This window comes from Camelus ferus, chromosome 21 (assembly GCF_009834535.1).
Source record: "Camelus ferus isolate YT-003-E chromosome 21, BCGSAC_Cfer_1.0, whole genome shotgun sequence".
In the NCBI taxonomy this organism is placed as follows: domain Eukaryota; kingdom Metazoa; phylum Chordata; class Mammalia; order Artiodactyla; family Camelidae; genus Camelus; species Camelus ferus.
In genome coordinates, this window is record NC_045716.1 from 11,865,651 (window position 1) to 11,889,832 (window position 24,182).

General features: G+C 37.2%; 2 protein-coding genes across 10 annotated transcripts in view; one reads left to right on the forward strand and one right to left on the reverse strand.

Moving 5' to 3' along the window:
• Window positions 1-17,969, reverse strand: part of C21H1orf112 (chromosome 21 C1orf112 homolog) — a 39,398-nt gene extending 21,429 nt beyond the window's left edge. For 2 of the 5 annotated variants that reach the window (XM_014555995.2, XM_032463765.1), the window contains exons 1-10: window positions 17,749-17,969; window positions 14,809-14,848; window positions 13,544-13,632; window positions 12,037-12,141; window positions 11,409-11,549; window positions 10,484-10,649; window positions 8,802-8,886; window positions 7,026-7,164; window positions 2,258-2,338; window positions 748-812 (exon numbers count right to left, since the gene is read on the reverse strand). In XM_014555995.2, coding sequence (XP_014411481.2) covers window positions 748-812; window positions 2,258-2,338; window positions 7,026-7,164; window positions 8,802-8,886; window positions 10,484-10,649; window positions 11,409-11,549; window positions 12,037-12,141; window positions 13,544-13,632; window positions 14,809-14,848; window positions 17,749-17,859 — 1,022 coding nt within the window. In that variant the 5' untranslated portion in view covers window positions 17,860-17,969. Of the gene's footprint in view, window positions 1-747; window positions 813-2,257; window positions 2,339-7,025; window positions 7,165-8,801; window positions 8,887-10,483; window positions 10,650-11,408; window positions 11,550-12,036; window positions 12,142-13,543; window positions 13,633-14,808; window positions 14,849-17,717 lie in introns of those variants that run through there. The other 3 variants (XM_014555990.2, XM_032463766.1, XM_032463767.1) reach the window with 3 other exon arrangements.
• A 22-nt stretch (window positions 17,970-17,991) lies between these two features.
• On the forward strand, window positions 17,992-20,456 carry METTL18 (methyltransferase like 18). 5 transcript variants are annotated; one of them, XM_014555928.2, is made up of 2 exons: window positions 17,992-18,129; window positions 19,069-20,456. In XM_014555928.2, exon 2 carries the CDS (start codon window positions 19,279-19,281, stop codon window positions 20,401-20,403), a length of 1,125 nt encoding a protein of 374 aa, XP_014411414.1. In that variant the 5' UTR covers window positions 17,992-18,129; window positions 19,069-19,278; the 3' UTR covers window positions 20,404-20,456. The 5 variants fall into 5 exon arrangements, with proteins under 5 accessions (XP_014411414.1, XP_014411417.1, XP_006173299.1 ...); XM_014555931.2 differs by having other exon boundaries at window positions 18,042-18,143; XM_006173237.3 differs by having other exon boundaries at window positions 18,072-18,185.
• The last annotated feature ends 3,726 nt before the right edge of the window (window positions 20,457-24,182 follow it).

Genomic DNA, 24,182 nt, shown 5'->3' on the forward strand with positions numbered 1-24,182 from the left:
GACAGGCACACAGACGGTTCACTTGCAGGAATAAGAAAGTGACAGGGCCTAGACACAGGGGAATAGCTGCTGTGTCAGGAGTGTGGACGCTCTCTTTCGATTGCTTCCATTTTCCTCAGTGACATACAAAGTGAGGACATTAACTGACAATGAGAAATGAGGAAGTCGTGTTGGAGACATAGGATGCTGAAGAAGGGGAGGTCTGAAAGTTGTGTAGGAGACTAAATGGATTAAGGAAATGTAAGAGAGCTGCTGGATGAATGAACCGACAAATTCCTTTAGTGTCAAACTGAGGGCTCTTCTGTAATAACTGTCAATGTTAGATGTCATTTAGCCTCTATCTAAATTATGATACCCTTTCTGTAACTTCACTTTTTTTCTGAGATGGAGTTCACTGCTACTTGACTTAAATCTCATAGAAGTAAAATTAAAATTAAGAAAGATTAAAAAAAAAAAAAGTATGCCAATACAGAATACAACCTTTTTTTTTTACCTTCAGTATTTATCATCCTACCAATCATTCATCACTTGGTTATAAGGTACTAGTTAAGAATATAAAGATAAGTAAAACTCACATGGAATCTATTATTTAAAGCCTCCATCTCCACTAATTTTAAGCAAGCAGATAAAAATTTAGTGAAATATTAAGAGAAATTATTTATTTTACTTTAAAATTATACCCACTTAACATTTGCATGGTTCAAATGGCACTATTACATTTTAATGGTCATGCAGCATTCTTCTTACCTGTGTATCTGAAGATAAAGCTGGTGTAACGTACAGCAAGAATCAGAGAGGAAAGGAAGAAATTCCTAAAATAAAGCAACTCTATTCATTCTTTGTACACAACGTGCTTTTCTTATATATATATCCTCTCACCAGAAACATGCAAAATAAAATTAAATCCTAAATGTGCCACATAGGGAAAAAAAAAAGTTTCTTGCATAAGAATAAAAAGGAGGATGAGGCTAAGCACCTAAAATTCTTTACTGTTAAACCTATCAACACAAACGCAATGAGAAGTTATCATTTATTGAGTACCTACTAGGTGCTCAGTAGACATGTAGCAAGCAACTTTACACATATTACTTTATGTAATTTTAGTCCTCTCAGAGATCTTATGACATGTTACTGTCCCCAATTCATAGACTAGAAAGCTGAAGCTAAGGTATCAAGTAACTTGACTGCGTCACATCGCTAAGACCAGCAGGGCTGGGATCCAAGGACAGTCATGACTGCTCTATCCACTATGGTTAGACTATCTCTTAGAATGTAAAAGAAATAGTTTTAATTGTACTACAAGATATAGAAAAAAAGCTTATGATTATTTTTTTAAAATTTAAGTTCCCCTGAGAGGAAAGAATTTATTTAAAAATGATATAATTAGGCACAATTTTGCCCCCTACACCCCAAGCAAGTATCAGATGGGTAACTACCCATCTGAGGGCCACTGGTGCCAGGACCCTCCCACCATGTACCTCTGCCACTGAAATACACACCCTGTGAGCTGCAGGGAACCCAGTGTCAGAGCAGCCAACCCACGGTTAAGTAGCCCAGAAGCACCAACTCAAGCAGCACACCAACCAGGATGGCAATGTGTCAGCAGTCAGTGTGCCTACCATGGAATTCTGACTAATTCGATCAGAGATCCTTATCTTTTCCTCAAAAAGGAGGAAGACAAGGTCAAAAACAAATTCAACATGGATGATGGTGTTTTTAATTACTAATATTTACTACTAACAATATTTCTTTCACTGGCTGCTATGAGTACTCTCTGCTCTTCTCTCTAAATAATCTGCCTTGACAAATTATCTATTCTATTCATATATCTTCAAATACCACTTTGCCACCCTGATGACTCCCAAATATGCAAGTCTTCTTAAAATTATTATACAGTTTGAACATTTAAACTTAACCTAATTTAGAAATATGGTAGAAATAATCTATAAACAGTATCTAAAGTCAAACTGAATTATCTTCTGAAAATTGATTTGTGCTTATAGAAATAATTTTATTTATACTTGAAGAAATAATTTTTTCAGGGAATTGAATAAAACTAATAACAATGATAGCAGCAACTTAGATGACAAAACAGATGCTCAATATTTAACAACTAACAATATTAAACTAAAAACTCTACAAAATAAAGTCTTGACAAAATAACTTCAAAAGATTGTTTGGCAGAAATCATAAAAACAAGATAATTTATAATGTATTGTAGATATGACATTCACGCATTATAAAATATTAGCTTTACCTTAGTATAGTGCAAAAGGGAGTTGGCAAAGAAACGACACAATTTGAGTGTTTTCTGAAATAATCTGTAGTCAGCATTATCCTGCTCCAAAAACAAGGAAATAAAAATGCATGATAAACAGGAAAATATGAAATTAGCTAAACTTATGAGACAATATTTTCTAAAAAGTTCTCATAATAAACAGTGCAAACATTTTCCAAGAAAATGTAATTCTTTGAATTGTTAGAAGCAACAGACACACACACCAAATGACAGAGATATTCCAAAAAACTAAACCCTACGTTACTGAAATCTTAATCTATAACAACAAAAGAAGTGATCATTCTTGATTGATCTGAAAGTGAAAGAAATTTAAATACCTTATTGTTCTTTGCTTTATGGGGATCAATATATGATCAAAAGAAAAAGGTCTTACAAACCAATAAAAGAAAGAGATATGAAAGAAAATAGGTAAAATACATAAGACAGTTCACAAAAGAGAAAATATAAATTGCCAATAAACTAATACTGGAAAAATCCAAATTACAATCTAATTATGTATCTTTTAAAGGGGGAAGGGAGAGGACTATTTGATTAGCAAAGATTTAGAAGACGGATAATATCCCAGAGTTGAGGAAGTGGAGTAATAAGCACTTTATTTTACCATTTGTGGAAGTATAAAATAATACACTCTTTGTATTATTATTAAAAGCTAATGTATTAAAAAAAACTCCTTGACCCAGGAGCAATCCCACTTCTGGAAATACATCGCATAGAAATACCAGCATAGGTATTCAATACAACCTTTTTGCTATAATAAAAATTGAAATGAACCCAGTATCCATCATCTGGAGATGGTTAAATAAGTTCAAGGTATATTCATAAATTATAATAGCACAGAGCAATTAAAAAGAATGAGGTAAGTATACCTTCAGGGGTACAGAAAGCCCTAAAATAGATTATTGATTAAAAAAAAATCAAGCTGCAAAACAATATATATAATTCTATTATTATTTTTAACTGTGTTATGTGTTAGTATTTCCTCCCTGATCCCACAAAAATAAATCAAAACTTCACCTGTGGTTCTCTCTGGCAGATGAAAATAGAATTTCACTGTTCATGTTAGACATTTGTGTAATGTGTGAGAGTTTTCTGAGTATGTGCTACATTTGTAAACTGATAAAACAGTGCATAATGCCAAGATATCTATGTGTATGTAGGGGGACTGTCGAGGACTGTGGAATTATCCTGCCTGGACTGAAATTCTTGCCTTATCACAACCCCTGCATGATCTTGGGGAGGTTACTAAACCTCTCTATGAGGTTGCAATGTAGCTTATATTAAGGTTACTGTGAAGTTTAAATAGAGTCTGACACTTAAGCAACTTACCTTAATAAATATGGTTGTTATATGTCACCCAAATGTGTAGTACACACTTATAATCCTAAGAGCTTTAAATCAGTACCCTAAAGTTAAGTCTAACAGATACATTATCATCTTTAATTTATAGAATAATTTCATATGAAATAACATATCTTAACTTTGTTAATTGTCTATGTTTAATTTCTTTTCAACAGTATAGCAAAACCTTAACTAAACCAATCAAAACAGAACTGAATGATACACTAATTGAACATGACCTTTCATTTTGATCTTTAATAAGAATATTTAGAAATAGTCGATTTTCCTCAGCAGAAATAGGTTAAATGAAAATTCACCTCTTTGATAATTATAAATATGAACTCTCTTATGCACTACTATGGAAGTTTCAAAGTACAAAGATTAAAAGTGAATCTACACTGACTTTATAACACACTCAATCTGAAATTTTATTCAGCTTAGCTGTCATATCGCAAGAAATCTTTCCTGACTTCACAACTGAGTTCCAACTTTACTCCCATGAGCCAACCCCCAATTCTCTAAAGATCACACCATTCTATTACTTGCTCATTTGTCTCCTGCCCTAAACTGTAAGTTGTTGACGGTAGGAAAATATGACTAACTTAGCACCCAGTACATTTTCTGGCCCAGAATAAGTACTCTGGAAATACTTGTTAAATGAATAAATGGTAATGTACAACTTATCATGTTCGCATACCTTAAACTTTCCTTTCTTAATCAAGAGGAATTATATAAGAATTCACTACTAAATAGAATACAAATTAAATCTAGAGCTCTGATTTTCACATTTTCAAAAAGCAAATATACAGCACCAATACTGTCCCATCTTAATTCAACTGTTTAGACCAGAAAGTTTGCATCTCAATACCAGCAAAAAGGAGTGGGGATACAAGGAAGGATGACCACCTTTAATGTGTCAAAATATTGAGTATCCACTCTTCCTTTCTTTAAATAAAACAAGAAAAATAGTGATAAAATCTAAATAAATGGGGAATAAACTTAAGTGCAGGCAACAGAGACAACAATACAAGTTTATTTTCTGAATATAACTTATAAGCATCATATGAACAAAGGTAGGAATTAAAGTGCAAATGAAATTTATATCTAGGAGCCTTACAAATAAATCTCCCTATCTTTATAGAAAAACTAAATTATCGGTGGCTAAAAAACTTGTTAAAAAGTCTAATATAATAGTCTCTTTTTGAAATCATGTTCAAGACTTAAGCGAGAATAAATATCAACTTTACAGACTGTTATGGGTTAACCCGTGTCCCCTAAAAGACATGCTGAAGCCCTAACCCCCAATGCCCCCAAATGCGACTGTAAACAGTCATTATAGATGTAATCAGTTAAGATGAGGTCATACTGGGGCAGGATGTGCCCTTAACCTGACTGGTGTCCTTACGATGAAGACGATGTGAAGAGACAGGGAGGGAATACCACGTGATGTTGGAGGCAGAGACTGAAGTTATACACCTGCCAGCCAAGGGACGCCAGGGACGGCAGAAACTAAGAGGAAGCATGCAGCAGACTCTCCCCTAGAGCCTCAAGAGAACATTGTCCTGCTGACACATTTCAGACTTCTATCCTCTAGAACTGTGAGAGAATAAATTTCTGTTGTTTTAAGCCACCTGATTTGAGGTAACTTGTTACAGCAGCCTCAGGAAACCAACACAGGGACTGATACATCACATTACCTATGAAATCTGGTGTTTTTATTTTGATGTTTTTGAAAGCAAGGTGAAAACTGCTTCAAGACTTTAAGTTTGATTCCTCAATAAATACCAGTAGTGAACAGCAGAGGGCGTTGCTGATCAAAACTTAGAGCTGAGAAATGGAGACACTACCCAGACCACCTACCTCAAAGCTCCATTTCAGGCAATGGACACTAAGTAGTGCCAGTCACAAATTTCCTCAAGTAAGGAAAAACATGAAAATTTGCTTGGACAGTTAGGAAAGTTTAGAACTTAAATTCTCTGATTTTCATACACAAGCAATTTCTAGACGCTGAACTCCTATACTTCAAGCACAAACAGCCGCCCTGGTCAGGCACCCTCAGGACTTCTCTCTTCCACTGCAGACTGCCCTGCTGCCTGGGCTTCCCTCACGCACTCCTTTCCAGGAACGTCCATCTGTCTCACTTTCCAAGTACTAACTGGGGGTTGGGGGTCTGTGGTGTCAAGATAAGTAAGACGGAAACTGGGAAAAGAGGAGGTTGGGGTTGAGGATAAAGATGTACAGGATAAAGGCGGAGAAGGGAACAACCTTCCTGCCATTGACAGAGGACACCCAACCAAATGTCTTCTCTTTTCGGCAAGGTGAGGGGAATCAGAAAGGATACAGGAAGCAAGCGGGGACAGAAAAGAAATGGAAAAAAGAAAGGATGTAAAGGAGATAGGCAAAGAGAAAAACAAGCAAGAAAGATAAGGCTAGCCCCTTCCTAAAGCTACTCCTGACTTCCCTCTTACCAACTTCAGAACTCCTTTTCAAACTTCCACCCTCCCTTAGGGTCTATCTTTCCAGATCATCCCTGCCCCATGAGTTGCGATCAGCGTTTAGAATTGGATGAGTCCTTACAAGTCCACCCCCACAGCTGCTGGGCAAGGAAGAGCACAGGTACAAAGGAATTCCCTGTATCAGTCTGCAGGTCACAACAGGAAGGGATGTTAACAGTTACCCTTTGAAGAAATATTTAATTCATTTTTCCCCACTAAGAATTTTACTTATAACTGTTAGGTCCAGAGTACTATTAATCCTATAATTTAGGACTATTATGAGTTAAATAAACTTTAAAGAGCTAGTCTGAGAACAGAAGGCACTGTGTATAACATTGTTACAGGAAAATAAACTATAATTTCCAATAAGCATATTATAAATCTTTAGAATACACTCTGTTTTATAAAAGGGATGCCAATTTATTAATACTCTAACTTTCTGAAATCAATATAAATGTAAGTATGTACACCAAGTTTAGAAGACTGATGACAGACACACACAACTGTATACTGCATCTCCACAGGTTGCAATGAATTGATGAAGAAAAGGTTGACTGTGGCTCTATCAAGATGACCTTAAATAAATAAAGGATTATGGAAATTAGATTGTTGTCCAAGGGTAGAAAAGAAAAAAAGGATTCTGAGAATGTCTTAACCAACCAGTTAGTGTGTAAAAAGGCAGGGACAGGTAGATTATAGCGGGAATGAGAGCAGAGAGGAGTCTACTACAATGCTCCAGGTGAAAAGTCATCATGGACTGTAAATAATCCCACAGATCGAAACAAAACAAATTAAAACCCTCTTAGGTAAACTGACGCACAGATTCAAACGACATTTAGTAACTGCCAAAGGAAAAAGAGCTACTGTTCACAGTGCTGCGGAGCATACTTCACCTGTGCATGTGGCTGTACCAACTGCTCAGCTAACTGTAAACAAGAATGGAAGGAGAAAAGAGTGTCTTCACACAAGCTAGTAATTATATCTTTATGTTTCAGCTGACTCTTTATAACCGACTGGTGCTTCAGGCTCTGCCTAAATGAATAAAAAGAAAAGAATACAATCACCACAAGTAACACATCAAGTAACTTAGGACCATAAAAGTACAACTTGAGAGATGTGAGAAATCAAAATGCATCATATACATTAGACATGGGATAATTAAGATGTGCTGACTTTACCTCCAAAGCTGTCATGCCAGTTTGAACAAATTGCTAATTTTAAACTTCTCCTTATAAGACATTAATTGAACTCTATTACATGTTGGGCACTCAACACAGAGGTGAGTGAAAAGACACAATCTCTGCCCTGTCTGCATGGAATTTCTGGTCTAGCACAAGAGAGAACACTAAATAATGTAAGAATAATGAATTATAGTTGTGATAAATGCTAAGATAAAAAGTCCAGAGCGCTACAGTCAAGAGAGATATTGTCAGGGTGAAGATACACAGAATGCTACCAGAAAGAGGGAACACTTAAACTGAGAACTGAAGGATAGGCAGGAGTCAGCGAGGTGCAGAGCACAGGAGAGAAGCATCCTGGGCAGACTGAAAAGCTGTGAAGAGGCTCTGGGACAGGAGAGTCTGGCATGCTTGAGGAACTAAGAGCAGGGAGAGAGCAGCGGAGATGAGCTGTGAAGAAGCCACGAGCCCGAGAGGACCAGGTTGTTACTCTTAGTTAAGTGGGATGGATTTTAAGCAGTAGGGTGACATGCTCTGATTCACATTTTTAGAAATTCAGTCTGAATGCTAGATAAAAAGTGAACTGGAAGGGAGCAAGAGTGGAAGATATTTGATGGTGACGGTGACGGTGATGTAGCTAATGCACTGACCATTCACCGTGTGCCTTGCAGTTCCAAGCATTTCACATGATAAACTCGAGTAATTCTCACTATAACCCCATCAAGCAGGTGCTACTGCTATAACTCCCGTAAACAAACTAAGACTCGGAGAAGTTAACCAAACCGCCTAAGGGTTCAGGAGGAGTAAGTGATTTCAGAATGGATTCAGGCACATGCACTATGGCTCTTTTAATCACTGCCCTATTACCTGTTGATAACTTAATGACCTGGTGGTTCAAGAAAAGCACCTAAGACCTGAAAGTATTACACTGGCCTTGAATGTTTCATGCATGTGTATAGAGGTTCTTACTCATTTTTACATCTCAACTCTATCTCCTCCCACCCCCAAGAATGTGATGAATGCTATGGGTGCTCTTCCTGGTACCCATAGTAACCTACAAACCCTTCCTAACACTCCAGTTAAAATTACTTTATAAATGAAATTAAACTTGAACAACTCAAAAGTATATAATGAAGGGATTATATTCAGCTCTAATTATAATTGTTAATTTATCTAAGCCTGGAAATAGGATACTTGACGGTCAGTTAAAACAACAGTAGCAGTAGGCAAGTGGTTAAGCCACATGGCCCATTATTTCAGAAGTACTAGATAACCAGGTAGAACTTTTTTTTAATTTTAGAGGCAGCAGGGTAAAAATCCAATTTAGTTTGGGAGCTACATGTACAAAATCTGGATTATTAGACAGCAGTGTCAGTAAACATTACACATACCCATACAAAATTCTTTAAATGAAATCTAAGAAAACTTAAGAATTAAGATTTTAGATATGGAAAATATATTACAAAAAGTAAAAACAAAACAAAAACTTACTTAATTATAAATTTCCAAGTATTGGCATGAAATGCATGGTCCATACTGGAAATAATAGAGCAGATATCCAACAATGAATGAATAACTACAAAGAAAGATAACAGAACTCTTAAGACATTCAAAAGCCATATGGAGTGAGTTTCTCCTATATTTAAAAATATCTACTGAATAATTTTGATATTTGTTAAAACAGATAATGCAGTTAAAAAAACTGTCAAAATAATTAGTGAAAGTAACTGTCACTTTTGATTTAGCGTTTTTATAAATTATGGAAAATTAAGTTTGACGTTTACACCTACTCTGTGATCTACATAAAACTAAAAATGCTCAGTGCAATAAAAGTTGTGCCCCTTATAACTGAAACATTACACAGATATTCTAATCCAAAATGAAAATATATACTGCTAAGAAAACCTAACAAGGAAGAATGAAAATGAATCTGCACAGTACCCATTAAGGCTTCCACTCTGCCTGTGGTAGATTATTTGTAAAAATAAGCCCAATAAACCTCCTTTCTGTGTCCACCTTCTTGGGCAGTTCCCTTCCATACTGACCTTGGGCTTGGCCACATAGCCTGCTTTGTCCTATTGAGGACAAAAAAAAAAAAAACACCACATGGCAAGCAGAGACTTAAAAAATGCTTGCCTACTGGGGCCTGCCCTCTCTTGCTGAGGCCCTGAGGCCATCAGCAGGTGACTGAGCCTGGGCTAACCTGCTGGAGGATGTGCTACACATGACCAGCTCACTACTTCTCCCTCTGCTGACAGCCAGATGTGAGTGAGGTCACTGACCACAAACCCACAAGAGAGCCAGTTACACCATGTGGTGCAGAGAAAGCTGCTCCAGTTGAGCCCGGCCTAAAATGCCAACTCAGAAGGCTGAATAAATCAAACAGTGGTTGCCTTAACATAACAGATCTTGGGGGAGACTTGCAGAGAGCAAAAAAGACCTGATAATACTGCACAAAGCCAACTTACTCTCTTTATGCTGAAGCTATGAATGCAATCTTTGCTCTTACACATTAAAGTGTTGCTTTCCAGACTTGGGGTCATGATCCATTGGTAAGTGATGAAGTTAATGAAGTAGCAATCAGCAATTCTTCAAAAACGAATGCAAACTTCACTTCCTACTATGAGTTATGGTTTTAAAACTCTATACTAACTAATACATATAAAATAGATAAACAACAAGATTATACTGTAGAGCACTGGGAACTATATTCAATATCTTGTATTAACTTATGGTGAAAAGAATATGAAAATGAATATATGTATGTTCACGTATGACTGAAGCATTATGCTGTACACCAGAAACTGACACAACATTGTAAACTGACTATAATTAAAAAAAAAATATATGTATATATATATACACACATTAAAAAAAAAACTGAAAGCTACTGCCTCAGAATTTGGACGACTTTAGAGGGTATAAAGTTGCATAACTTTTTTTGTTAATCATTGTGGAGAAACAACCTACTACAAACATTGACTAAATATACAAATCTATGTTAATATATCAAATATCAGTTTTACAAAACCTAAAATTTAAGCAATAAAAAGTTTACTGGGTAGGATTTACATTTTTAAAAATAATATATCATGAATTATTAGAAACGTTGGATCCAATAATTTAACTGGTCAATATACATGATATACTAAGAGTCAGTTTCCTTCACTCACCTACTACCATATTCAAAATATCATCATTCTCATCTACTAAAGGGTCCATGCAAACCATATCCAACAGTTCCATTAGCTGCTTTTGAAGAGAATAGGCCTCCTTGAAAAGAGCTTGCAGAAGGTCTGAGACTAGGTGTAAATGCCCAGAATAGACAGATTCACTATTCTAATCACAAATAAATAAAAACAAGAGAAAAAGCAAATCATAAAAAGCTCAAGAACCAAATTTATTTCTATCAGAGCTCATAAATTTACTGCTAACTGAATGGTATGTTCATTTATGAAACAAATGTTTAGCGAACATCCATTATACATAGTGCACTTCAAGAGATGTAGGCATGTATAAAGCACGATTTCTGACTTCTAGGGTCTTACAAATATAGAACTGGAAGGGAGATAAGTAACACTGGATCTGGTGCATGACATCTTAGTACCCTATCACCAAACAGAAGCATTAGTTAACTAGCGATTTTCATTCATCCAACAAATAGCATTACCAAAACTGCTAGTGACCCACAAATCCTAGACCAGCTATTGTGCTTTAAAGCTGCCTCAGGACTAAATTATGGTCAGTGGCCCTTTATAGGCACCTAATCATTAAAGAATTCATCTGAGCCACCAATACCACTGAGAGAACTATTTCAGGATCCCGGTGACTACACACAAATCCATACCATTTCTTTCCTTATCAAGAGGAAACAGAATAAAACAACAACACAACTGCAAAAGCCACCTTTTCATGACTTTCTTATAAGTACTTATTTTGAAACAAATACTTAACCTACATGTTCTCTGTTCTATGAAAAAATTCTATTGCAATAATATAGGCTAACCTGTAAACTCATGAACAAACACTATAAACAAACTCAGCCTCTGTGCCCATGGATTCTAGGCCATTTAAAGTGTACTTAAATCCATTACTCACCTTACAATGCACAAATGTACTTTTGATTACACGCAGGACTGAGGAGGGAAGACTATGAATATTTTCTAGAATGACGGATTCCTGAGTGGCACAGACATGCTGAACACATCCTGTAAGAGCTCCTAATAGCTGTACCATTGTCTGGAAATAAGGGAAGAAGTTTCATTCAGAACATATTTTCTGTGTACCTAAAACGTGTCAGACAATATGCTGGATACTAGGGATATAGCAGTGAACAAAACAGACCCTCTGTTCCTCCTTACACAAAATGTCAGTCTATCAGAACTACAAGTATACAGACTGGCTAGCCATTTGGTTTAAAAAGAAAAAAAGAAGTTGGAATCCTAACCCACACATCAAAGGATATGGTGGTGTTCTACACATACGCTTGTAAATTATGGGGGGCATGCTATCTTGATTATCTGTCTTCTTATAGAAGTATAGATGCTTACTCAGAATGAAATTGTAAAAATTCAGAATTTATGTTTCTGTAATAACTTTAATTCTATATATTTAATTCCACCATTGGGCCATTATATAAAGAATCCACAGCTAATTGAGATCAGTATAAAAATTCTCACACTCTTTAAGCTCTCCTCCCCCCTCCCTTTTCTAACATTTGACATACTTGTAAAATATTTCTTAGAGTGGTCTGGATTTCTAAATTTTGGCTTGATAGTCCTCTGGCTTGACTGGTTAACTCATACATCATGTCATCAAATAATTTCACAGTCTGTGAAAACAAAGCTGGTTATAAATAGTAGTAACAAGTCACTAGAAAGGAAAAACATTTATCTTTAAAGAAAAAAATTAGATGATTTGATTTTGCATTATTAATAGCCACGGGATATTGTCTAGTATAAAAACTGCACCTAATAAAGTTAATACATGTTTTGTATATAATTTTTGGTATATTTCTACTATAGAATCTCTTAAAAAAATAAACCTTCAACAAAAATTGGTTTTCCATTTCTATGATTGGAATCTATTCAGTAACGTCCATAAAAGAACTACTAAAAGTTCACTTTTTGGTGCTGTAACAAAAATGCTACTCTTACACTTAAATAAATAAAAGATGATGATCTTATTAACCAATCAACATTCCTGTGGACATTTACACGGATATTTCCTGGCAGTGGTAATGAATTTGTGAATTACCTCTTCCCTTGTATTCTAACCCCTTTTTGATCAACTCAAAATACCATTCTTGGTTAGAGGTACACTATGTGACCTCAGAAGTAAGTGTTTTTGCCTATGAAAAGTTAGCCCCTCTAAGATCTTAACACTCTAAGCAGAAGCATTGCAAGAATAACCAGAGTCAACATACACCGTAATTAAAGAGGATAGTTTCCTATAGGCCTCTTAACGCTCAGCATCCTGGTTTTCATCTGCATAATAGCTGAACCTTTTTTTGGCAGCCAAGAACAAATTCTAAGAAACTTTTTAGATGGAGAAAAATCGAGTGAATATGAGTAAAAGAAGTTCTGATGACTACTTGCTTCAAAGCCCAACAAAGAAGTCCATTCCAGTAAGAGATGTTATCATTAAAAAATGTTTCATTTTGGCACCAAAATACATTTAGTTCTTGCAATTTAAAAAAAAGTATGACTGTGCTTTTCAGAGAAAAGGTATACCACATGTAACTAAAAAGTAATAATGTAGTGGTGAATTGGATGTTTTTTCTTCAGTTACTTAATTTTACCAATATTTCAGTCTTTTTTTATTCTAAGACTTCTTTAATAAATTTTGGCTCCATTTTTCCAGACAATGATGTGTAACAGTTATCAATAAACTCTGCAGAGAAGATACAAAAAGACAACTAATTTCATTACCCACCCCAAATTTTCAATGAACTGCTTTAAAATACAAGAGTATTTAAAATTAGCTACAAATAATATAAATTCAACTAGTAAAAGATCCATGCTCTCTGAAAATATATTTTTAATCACCTAATGATCACATTAACAACATCATATTCTCACATGAGATCAATTCTTAACTACTTTATTTGTATTTCAAATATGTGATACATTAAGGAAAAAAGGGCTTCGATTAAAAATAAACGGTAAAGCTGAGGCAAGATTTTAACAGCCTTTATAACATATAGACTGGCTGAGATAACAATAGTACTATACCTTCGGCAGTACTTGTGAAAAGAAAGTCTGTTCCAGTGTCAGGTGGTTCATATGAGGTAAAAACATTTCTACAATAATTTTCAGAATTTCTATAAAGCAAAACAATAACATTTTGTAGCAATATTAAGTCACATCAGCCAACAAAGATCACTACCTCTTCCCAAATGTGGGAATATGTAAGTACTACCAACCTAAAGCTTTGTACAGTTTCAAAATGCCATAGTCTATCCAGAGAAACTATTAAGAATTAAATAAAATAACAGCTCCCCCCCAAAATAACTCCAAACAACCTGTATGTCCAGCAACTAAGGATCAGTCAACGGATGTGGGTACATCTACTGAAAGGATCTGCTATCATTAAATGATTGTTAGAGATTGTATAAAACCATGATTAACTGTTCACAATACTTTAAGGTAAAATGAAAAAGGTTACAAACAGTATAATTTCAATCTTAATATATATAAACATGTATATACAAAGAATAATAGACAGGCTGGCAGGGATATACAGAATCAAGATGAGAATGTTCTATGACAAAATCTTAACTATTTCAGATTAATGATTGTTTTATTATCATTTCTGTTTTTCTGCATGTTACAAATTTTCTACGACAAATTTGTGTAACTCTTATACTCAGGATAAAAAATAATTGTTACTTAAAAAAATTAGGCCCCACAGGCAGCACAGAGGTTCAAGATTATAAACAAATAGTCCATAACCAAGTGAAATGTAAATAGAAAAAAACTCAAAATATAAGTAAACGATGTAGGCTAGTCTTCATTCTCTACCTCTTCTCCTAACTAAGTCATGTCAAATAAGATGAATGAAAATAGAGGAAGGTGAGAAAGTCCACTTTACCAAACAATGCATCTGTTATGTCTCAACAATCTGCTTTTGTAACTTAGACAGTATTTTCTAACTGACACTAAATATATTAAGAGGCTGAAAGTTATTAAGTAGACTGCAAATTTTGTTTTATATAGGTCTAACCAGTTTAACAACTAACATTTAAAATTTACAGTGGGCTTATACACATGTTATCAAACAGAAGACTTCTGGTATCTATCCAAAACGGAATTTAAAACTTTAAGAACTTTAACTTGAAGTGATTTGGTCATTTTAAGTAACAGAAGATTACAAAGGCTGTAAAATTCCAACAGGAAGAATAAACTTATAAGTGGAATACAAAACTGTAATTGAGATATGCGGGACTCAGGCCTTAATGTCATCAAAGTAATCATACAATCAAGATAATCTTACTTACGAATATGCTCAATCCAACCGTCAGAATTCTGATACATAGAGTAAAAAAAAAAAAAATTAAGGAAGATACTCCTATTACAATAATAGGATAGTCACTGCTGATAACAGGTTTTAAAAGGCCCCTTCTTGAAACGTTTAAGCAACGATCAGTAAGGGTTGAAATGAGACTCAAATTACTGGCTTAATTTTGCTTTTAAAAATTTAAATGTTTATTAGGTAGATGAACAATATAATGAAACTAAGGAAATACTTTCAAAACTGCTCAAGGATAAACTTATCTTTTCAAACTATATGTAGTTGTGACATATTTCTAATAGATAAGAAATAGTCTTATAGTAATCTATGGATCTCCAGTTTCTGAAATAATCTTCCTTCTCAGCACTCCTGTAGTACTTTATTTGCACCTGTCTTAAGTCACTGATCACTTCCCATCTTCCTTTCAGATTACTTGCACACTTGTCTTACCACCTTCTCAGACTGAAACTCTTCTGCACGTAGCTTACAAATATGCGATAATTATCGTATGTTCACTACAAAAGTTAACAGTAATCACATTATAAACTATACACCTTTATACCATCAAGAATAATTCTTAGAAATGCTTCACTATAAAAATAATATAAGAATTATAAAATAATGTATCCATAAGAAAAATGAACATACCATAACCTCATCTCAGTAACACAAGAAATGACTCTTCTGAAATCACTTTGCGTACACCTATTTTATGTAAAGCAATCAAAATGAAGCATAGTCATTAATTCATTTTAGTTCAGTAGGGTAGAATGTGCCTCATGGAAAAATTTCAGTAAAGCCTCTTCCAAAATTAAACATAAGTTATGATTATAACTTTAACAAGACTGGAAAACAACATGTAAAATGCAAAACATGAAAATAATTACATTAGGGTGATGGGATTGTGGATTTATTGAAAACTTCTTTCATTTGTTGAAGTGTTAAACATAAAACCAAAAGCTGAAAAAAAATTATCTAATGAGACTTCTAGGCAGTCTTAAAACATGACAATATTTTTCAGCCTTTTACTGAATGCGTACTATGTGCTAGGCACTATTCCAGGTGCTGGAGACAATGCAGTGAAAACGAAATTCCTGCCTTGATAAACTTTAGGGTATTGTGAGGGGGGAAAGTAAACAAGATAATTTCTATTAATAGGAACACTGCTCTTTTGAAAACTGAACAGGGCAATGTGATAAGTATTAGAGACTGGGTTTGGGGGAACCAGCTAAGATTGAGGGCTCTGAAAAGGGCCCCCTAAGGAAGTGACATATGAGATGAGATGTGAATAATGAGACATGCAAAAGGCTAGCAGAGTAACAAACTAAGCTGAAGGATCAGCAAGCAGGAAGATCTTGAGGTAGGTGAGCTTCTTGTATGGAAAGACATAGTTAGGCAGGACAGAAGGACGATGCTGAGAACATGAGTCTTGAAGGAAAAGGTTAGCCTGTATTCCTAATTTCTTAAGACGCCACCGGAGGGTGGTTTAAAAAGGAAATGACATGGCATCTTTCACCCTGAACTTTTTTTGTAGAATGGATTATAGAAAGATGAGTAGAAGCAAGGGAACCGTTAATTAACAGCCCAGGTGAGAGGTTATGGGGGTTTGAAATAGTGTGGTAGTAACAGGGATGGAGTTGGATTCAAGATAGTTTGAAGTCAGAAACAACAGAACTTGCTGATTGGATATGAGAGAAAGGACTGAAGGTTTTGGCTTGTGAAATCATTTAGATGAAAAAAACTGGGGAAGAACAGGTTGGCATTCTCCTGAATTTCGAGATGCAAAACCAGGTAGGAATGTTGACTTTCAATTACTGAAATCCCCCTGTAGGCTTGAGGGTTAAAAGAGGAACGGTGTTCCTTATCTTTGTTCTGCCAAAGCCTAACACCTGCCAGGTACCTATTATGTACCTAGGAAATGTTTTTGAAGAGGAGAATGGCTGTTTCCCACGTCAAAATCCTCAAGGACAGCAATTCTGTATCTGCACTGTGACTAAGAAAGGGCTTTGGTACCTAAGTGTCATTTTGCCAACCCCCAGGTGAATGATTTCAAGGCAACAGTAATGGTTACATGTGGCTTCAGCTGTAAATTATTTGTGCAGTGTCCGGACTTTCTCAAGTGAAAGTCATTTTTTCTTTTCAGTGATTTTATGTTGAAAGTGTGCTCAAAAATGTAAAAAAGGAAAAAATTACCTTTTAACATGAAAGGCTAGGACTCCAAGCACATATACAACCAAAAAGGGATTTGACTAATAAGAAATTGTCTGCACCTGGACACCGGAGGCATTAACTACCTCAAACCCAGCAAACAGCCAATTACCAAAGGAAGCAACGCCTTCTCACCAGCTATGAACAAAATGCGATCCGAAAACAGATGCAGAACATTTTTATATACTGAATTTTTTTTTTTTTACCAACTTAGCACCATGGAAGAACTACGTATTTGACTCTCACAATCGTGAGGAAGGTAATCCTATTTACCACCCATTTTAGTGATTAAGAGCTCAGAATATCCAGCTCTCTACTTCATCCAGAGTCGGCTCACAAGTCTGAGCAGCCCAAGTCTGAGTCCCTGCCCGAATTCCCGTTCCCCCCATGCAAAAATATTCGCATTTAACTGCACTTCACGGGTACAGAACAACTCAAAGGCCCAGAGGAACGGGAGAAAACGCCACATTCACCGCCAAAACCACAGCGCATAACACCTCTACGAGCACTTCCAACACCAACGCCAGGCACGCCTTGGGTCTCGGCACCCACGGCTCTCTAGCTCTCCCCTCATTCCCTCGCTTATCAACGGACAGGAGAGGGTTGAAGACGCAGGAATACAACAGGGCCCGGAGGCGGGGGGGTGTGATGAGACTCAGAAGAAAGGTTGAGGCCCGCCCCACACACCTCTCTAGGTGGAAGCGACAATGAAGGATATAAGGAGACGAGGCAGGACAGACGGCAGCTCCCGGCGGCATAGCTCCTTCGGCCAGCTACTTATTTCTTCCAGGGGAACCGCGCTCACCGGGACCTCGCGTTCCTGAGACATGCTTTCACCCAGGAGCAGAGCTTCCAAACACTCCCGCCACGGCCAAGACCGGAAACTCCCACAGTCCCGGCAGGCCTTGCGAGCTCCCCGCCCGCACCAAAACCATAGAGAGGAAGCTGGCCGCTTTCCTCAGTGAGCCGGGCCCTTACGCGGCTAGGCAGGAAGCCGGGCTTGTCTGGCCCGCGGAGGACTCGACTCGCTGGTGCGCGCTTTCGGTCTGGAAGGTCTGGCTGGCTGAGGACGCGCCGTCACCTGGGGACCTGCTGAGCGGTGAGCATCTCCAGGTCTGGATCGTTGTCAGCTTCTCCTTGAGACGCTCTGGGGAGGTGAGGGCCGGAAGTCCCCAGATTTGCTACCCTCAGTCCGATGAGACTACATATCTGAGGTCGGGTTTGATCTGGGATCTGCATCCGGAAATGACTCCAAGCCCCGCGTTACGGTAGGGTAGAAACAGGTGCGTTCCTTCCCACTCAGCTGTGTTGACCCTACTTTGTACATCACGTGTGATGGGGATAAAGACCCCACCTGCCAGAGTTGCTGTGCAAATTGAAGCAGGTGGTCTAAATTAAGTATTTAGCACCGTGGATACAAAGAATCTCGGTAAAGTTGATTGCATTTTCTAGGGGCCTCTCCAAACGGTTCAGTGCCTCTATGTTGTGTCAAACTAATCTTTACTTGTTACTCCAAAGTTACCCGACTCCCGTACACTTAGGGCTGCTGGTCTCCACTAAATGTTGTAGCAAGGTCCCCTGAATGAATTTACACACTCCAGAGCAGAACGGTGCCTGTTTTTAAAGGGATACTCATTTACCAAAATCCAATCTTGAAGTCACGTTACTTGAAACAATAACAGACTGAAGTGAAGGGATTCTGGCAGTTTAGGCGGTAAATATGTTTGGGCAGAGTCACAACAGATGAAAGACACTGAGTAGCGAGGCTTGTCATCTCCTGCCTGATAATAACTTGATGTTATTTCTCATTGTTGCTGCTGTTGTTTTGTTTGCTTGTTTTTGAAAGTTCGTTCCCTTCTCCAACTTTTGAACCCTAAAGGGTGCCTGTATTTCCAAGTATCTTTATCTCCCTCTCCCTCCACAGCTTTTATAGAGAAGGCAGCTGTTGGTGGTAGGAGGATGAGGACTGTTTAATATTACATTTTAGTGAAATGTGTCGTTTTGCTTTTTAATAACCATTTTCTGTTTTTTTCTTCAGAGCTACACTGAAAGAAGAGCAAAGGCCTCTAAAAAGTCATTCGGAAACATCTTTAAGTATTTGTAACTGTGTATATGCAGCTAAAGAGAAATTGACCTCCAACAAAACTCACTGAATAATCGAGGCAGGTTTATGTGTGCATCATCAATTCTATCCAGAAGTTGAAGAATCTTCCTTTGAGTTTAAGGATTGTGTGCATTTAATAAGAGAATGACTTTTCAATTTAATTTCACTATAGAAGATCATCTGGAAAATGAATTAACACCCCATGGAGGTGGAGCTTTGGCTCTGGATTCCTCAAAAGAGTCTTCGGTCTCAGAAAGAGAAAAAGGTAAACATAGGGACAAAAAATGTTCTACAGAACAGTTTGACTTGCCTCAGGATCATTTGTGGGAACATAAGTCAGAGGGAAATGCAGCTCTGTCTCAAGACACAGACATCTCACTCAATACAGCTAACAGTTCAAGTAACTTGGAGCCACGTGAAAACTCTCAGCTCTGCTTGAGAGTTGCCAAAGAGCATGCTATACCTAAGGATTTAAAGAAAGTGTTAGAAAATAAAGTCATAGAAACATTACCAGGTCTCCAGCATGTTAACATATCAGTGGTGAAAACCAACTTGTTGAAAGAGAACTTCCCTGGAGAAAACATCATTTCGAAAAGCTTTTCTTCTCACTCTGATCTGATTACAGGTGTTTATGAAGGAGGCTTAAAAATCTGGGAATGTACCTTTGATCTCCTGGCATATTTTACAAAGGCCAAAGTGAAATTTGCTGGGAAAAAAGTATTGGATCTTGGTTGTGGATCTGGGTTGCTGGGTATATTTGCATTCAAGGGAGGAGCCAAAGAAATTCATTTTCAGGATTATAACAGTATGGTAATTGATGAAGTAACATTACCTAATGTAGTGGCCAACGCCACTTGGGAAGATGAAGAAAATGATGTAAACGAACCAGATGTGAAAAGATGCAGGAAATCAGAAGCAACACAAGAACTATGTAAATGCCAGTTCTTTTCTGGGGAGTGGCCTGAGTTTTGTAAGCTTGTACTAAGCAGTGAAAAAATCTTTGAAAAATACGATCTCATTCTCACCTCAGAAACCATTTATAATCCAGATTATTATGGTCCTTTGCACGAAACATTCCTTAGACTGTTAGATAAAAATGGACGGGTGCTTCTGGCGAGCAAAGCACATTATTTTGGTGTGGGTGGAGGTATTCATCTCTTTCAGAAGTTTGTAGAAGAAAAGAATGTATTTGAGACTAGAACACTCGAAATAATTGATGAAGGGCTAAAGAGATTCCTAATTGAAATGACTTTTAAGTACCCCAGTTAATGTCTAATGAATGTCCTAAGTGAAATAAACAATAACCAAAACCTTGTTTTGAATGTTTGATTTCTGCTTTGTTACTATTTTTTTCTGAAATTATGATATTTGTGTAGTTTTGTTTATCCAAGTAAGGGAACAGCTGTATTAGCAACATTGTGCTTGAGATTGGGAAAATCATGACCCTGGGCATTTGAAAAGAACTCCTAGAAAATCATTTTATGAGAAAGTTTTCTGTTCACCACCTTTGACATATAAATTTGTTCCCAGGAGTATCTGCCGTTTTTTTATCTCAAGTTTGAATTTCTTCCCAGATTTTGTTAGTTTCTGTTCACATGAAGTGCCTGGTCCATCACCATGCTGTCAGTTCTAAAGGCATACATATGCTTCCCTAAATGGTACCAAGCCCAAATACTGGATTGAAGGCCTTAGGTAGCTAGGGAGAAGTTTTTGTTTTGTTTTATTTTTATATTCATTTATCTTGTATGATAATAATTAGAATGCTGAGCAGTTGAATTCACACTGAGATGGAGAAAATAAAGGGCAGTCATTATAGAAAGTATAGAAGTGAAACAAAACTTACAGTTCTTGTAGCCAAGTAAGTAGGAGGCCCGAGGGTCTTGGTAGGAGGAAAAAGAATAGGAAATGGAGAATTCCAGATTCTGGAAAGTATAGACTCTTCACTGTTTAAACAGGGAAGAGAAGGGGAGAAAAAGTATTTTGATTCTAGTGCAGAAATGTTCACACTTAACATAAAATTGGGATCTGCCTTCTTACCTATAACTATTGTGCAACTGGCAATATTTTTTTCTTTTTTGGAGGAACCTGAAATAATTGTATGACTTGGATTCCATGAAATGTGATATTTACTGGACATTTGTTAACTAGGCACTTTGTATAGTATTTTGCTTAATATTTAAAACCTAATAAGGTGTGTATCATCCCCATTTTAATAATGATCATAAATAGCTCACAGTTTTCAGCATTTACTATATGCAGGACAAAAGACATTTACATATACTAACATTTAATAGTCATAAAAGCCCTGAATTAGGTTATAATTACTATCTCCTTTTCATAGGTAAAGAAATCAAGACTCAAGAAAGTCAGTAATTTGATCCCAATCATATTCTTCACGTTCAGAACCAGAATCTGAACTGAAATCTTCTAAAAAGCTGTACTCTTTTCACCACCCCAGTGATCTTACAATGCCTGTTTTTCATCACAAATATTTGTTAGCACCTTTATTATTCTGAAATGAAAGTCCTAGTTAAAGAAATTTATTTACACACATCATTAAAAATTATATGAATTATACATAATCCCTAATGTGTATATATATATATCATATCTGTATATGATATATATATAAAGCTATAATATGAAGAAAGTCATTTATAATCAGATACTTTGTATTCCATCAGGTAAAAGCACAAGTGTAGTACTGAGAAGACATGTAGTAGTCAGATGCTTGTACCTAGGATATTATTACTGCAAATGTCATAGCTACATTTCCAGACCCACCTACTAGATAAGGTAGAATGGCCCAGACAGCAGGTTTGACTAACTGAGCAGGTACAAAGCATTGAATATAGTCCCATGACAATAGTCAGTATTAATGATTTTGAAAAAAAAAAATAGGTATCTCTCAATTCTCCAAGATGAATTAGACATCCAAAAAGGTGTTATCCAGGAGGCCTATCCAGGAGCAGAAGAGACAGGTCCTGACCAGGAGCTCAGGGCACAATTTCAGCCCAGAGGGAGGGAATCAAAACAAGCCCAGTCCTGGGACATAGATAATCCTGGGCATTAAAGATGATTCTGGAGGTAGCAGACAGCCCAACAGGGACACAGCTACCCAAGATAGCTGGCAGCAAAAGAGACTTGTAATAAAATCATGGATAAAAATCCAGGAGAAAGATACACAGTACACTTTCTCATGTAAATAGTTTAATCATTTGAAGAAGCATATATGTCAAGACAATGAGCTTTGGAGTCCAATACTTGGGTTAAAATCCAGTTTCCCCATCTGGAAAACAGGGTTTATAAGAGTATCTCCCTAAAAGAGTTCTTAACAAAAATAATATTGAGTAACTATCATGGTTCCTTCCACATGGTTCCTATGTATACATGGAAATTAATATGTCCATGAATTCTCTTATTATTTTGGGCATCCTGTTTTATCAAACAGGAAGCCTTATTTACTTTTGTTAAAAATTGGGTTTGTGACTTTACAGTTTACAAATCCCAGTTCAGAACTTGGAGAAAAAGTAGATTTCAGATCTTTCATTGCCTAGCGCCAACCCCTATTCTCTCCCTCTACACACCCTCCTCTCCCACGGGAAAAGTGCACATTCAAAATCACCATCATAATTTGGGTGCAGCCCAGCGGAGAAGGTTCTCTGTACCATAAAGGAATTCTTTAGTGTAGCCCAGGGATGTAGCTTCGAGTCAACGAGGATGGTTGGGGGAAGCCACATTATATTTATCACCACTAGATAGCCTCTCACAATTCCGTTTGCTGTTTCCTTAAGGAATTAAAAGTGAACTCAGATAACCCTTAAAAGTAGATGCATCATCTATACAGGAAGTTTGTCAAAGGGAAGTGATTTTTCAGGAGAAGGATTCATACTCTATTTGAAAGAAACCATAAAAATTACAATAATAACAAAACAGCTTGGTAACCCAAGTATTTCTAAAGACAGTGGGGCATTTTAACCTTCACAGAATGGAATAGGTGGCCAATAGTTACGACCTTTAAAAATGTAACAAAGGGGATGCTGTAGTTACATTTTCCCACGGTGTATAGACTAACGGGATGGAAAGAAGTTGCTGTGAAGTCTTGCCTCTGGCAATATGTATCTGAAGCCTTTGCCACAGAATCAGATATACACAGTCTCATGGAACTCCAAGTGCCTCAGCCATGCTGCTGCTGGGCTGTGTGGTGCCTTTGCACAAAGAAAAAGACACTGTCCTCCAGGCAGATTCAGCCCCATGTTAGAGAACACAACAGGGCAGGTAGAACGGGGCCATTTTCAGCTCCATTTGTCCCCTCAGCTCTTCCTAGTAGCCCTGTGCCTTCGTCCTACAAACTTGCCCAACTCCTGACTCATATGATATTGCAAATTGGGCAATAAACTGATGAACCGCACGAGAACCAGGTGACCCCCCCACAGAACACAGAAAGTGGGGGCTGTCAGGGACCCTTCGTTTTTTCTCAAGGTGATGTACAGCCTCTGTCAGGGGCAAGCAGCAGGGTGAGGTGGAATAAGGTCTTAGTGATCTCACGTGCAGCAGGTGTACACAAAGGCAACAGCTGAACTGAGGGATGAGTCACAGAGATGAGTATTCCCTGTGACCTTCCTCTTCACTCTGGACACTGCAGCGATAGTTATCAACACGCGTGCTGAGGGTAGATGGCTACCAAGACCTGCCCCTAATCCCAGTCTTAGAGGTTCTTTATCTGTCCCAGCTGAACCGCAGCAGCACAATCCTGTAAGCCTCCTGACACACCCAGTTAGCCATATGGCATGTGTGTAGTAGCTCCAGCAATTTCCCCAGCCTACTCTGAAATCTCCAACGGGTCCTCACCAGTGAGGTTCAACTCCTGGTCCCAATATGATGAACAACAATCATTCAACCAACCCAGCCATCTTTCAGATCTGCGCCTACTGGGAAGTCAATGCCTCAGCATGCGCTGGCCACAGACCCACCCATTCTGAGAAAATGATTTAGTCAAAGAAACAAATGGAAACATTTATTATCCTCATTCTGTTCAGGGAAATCTG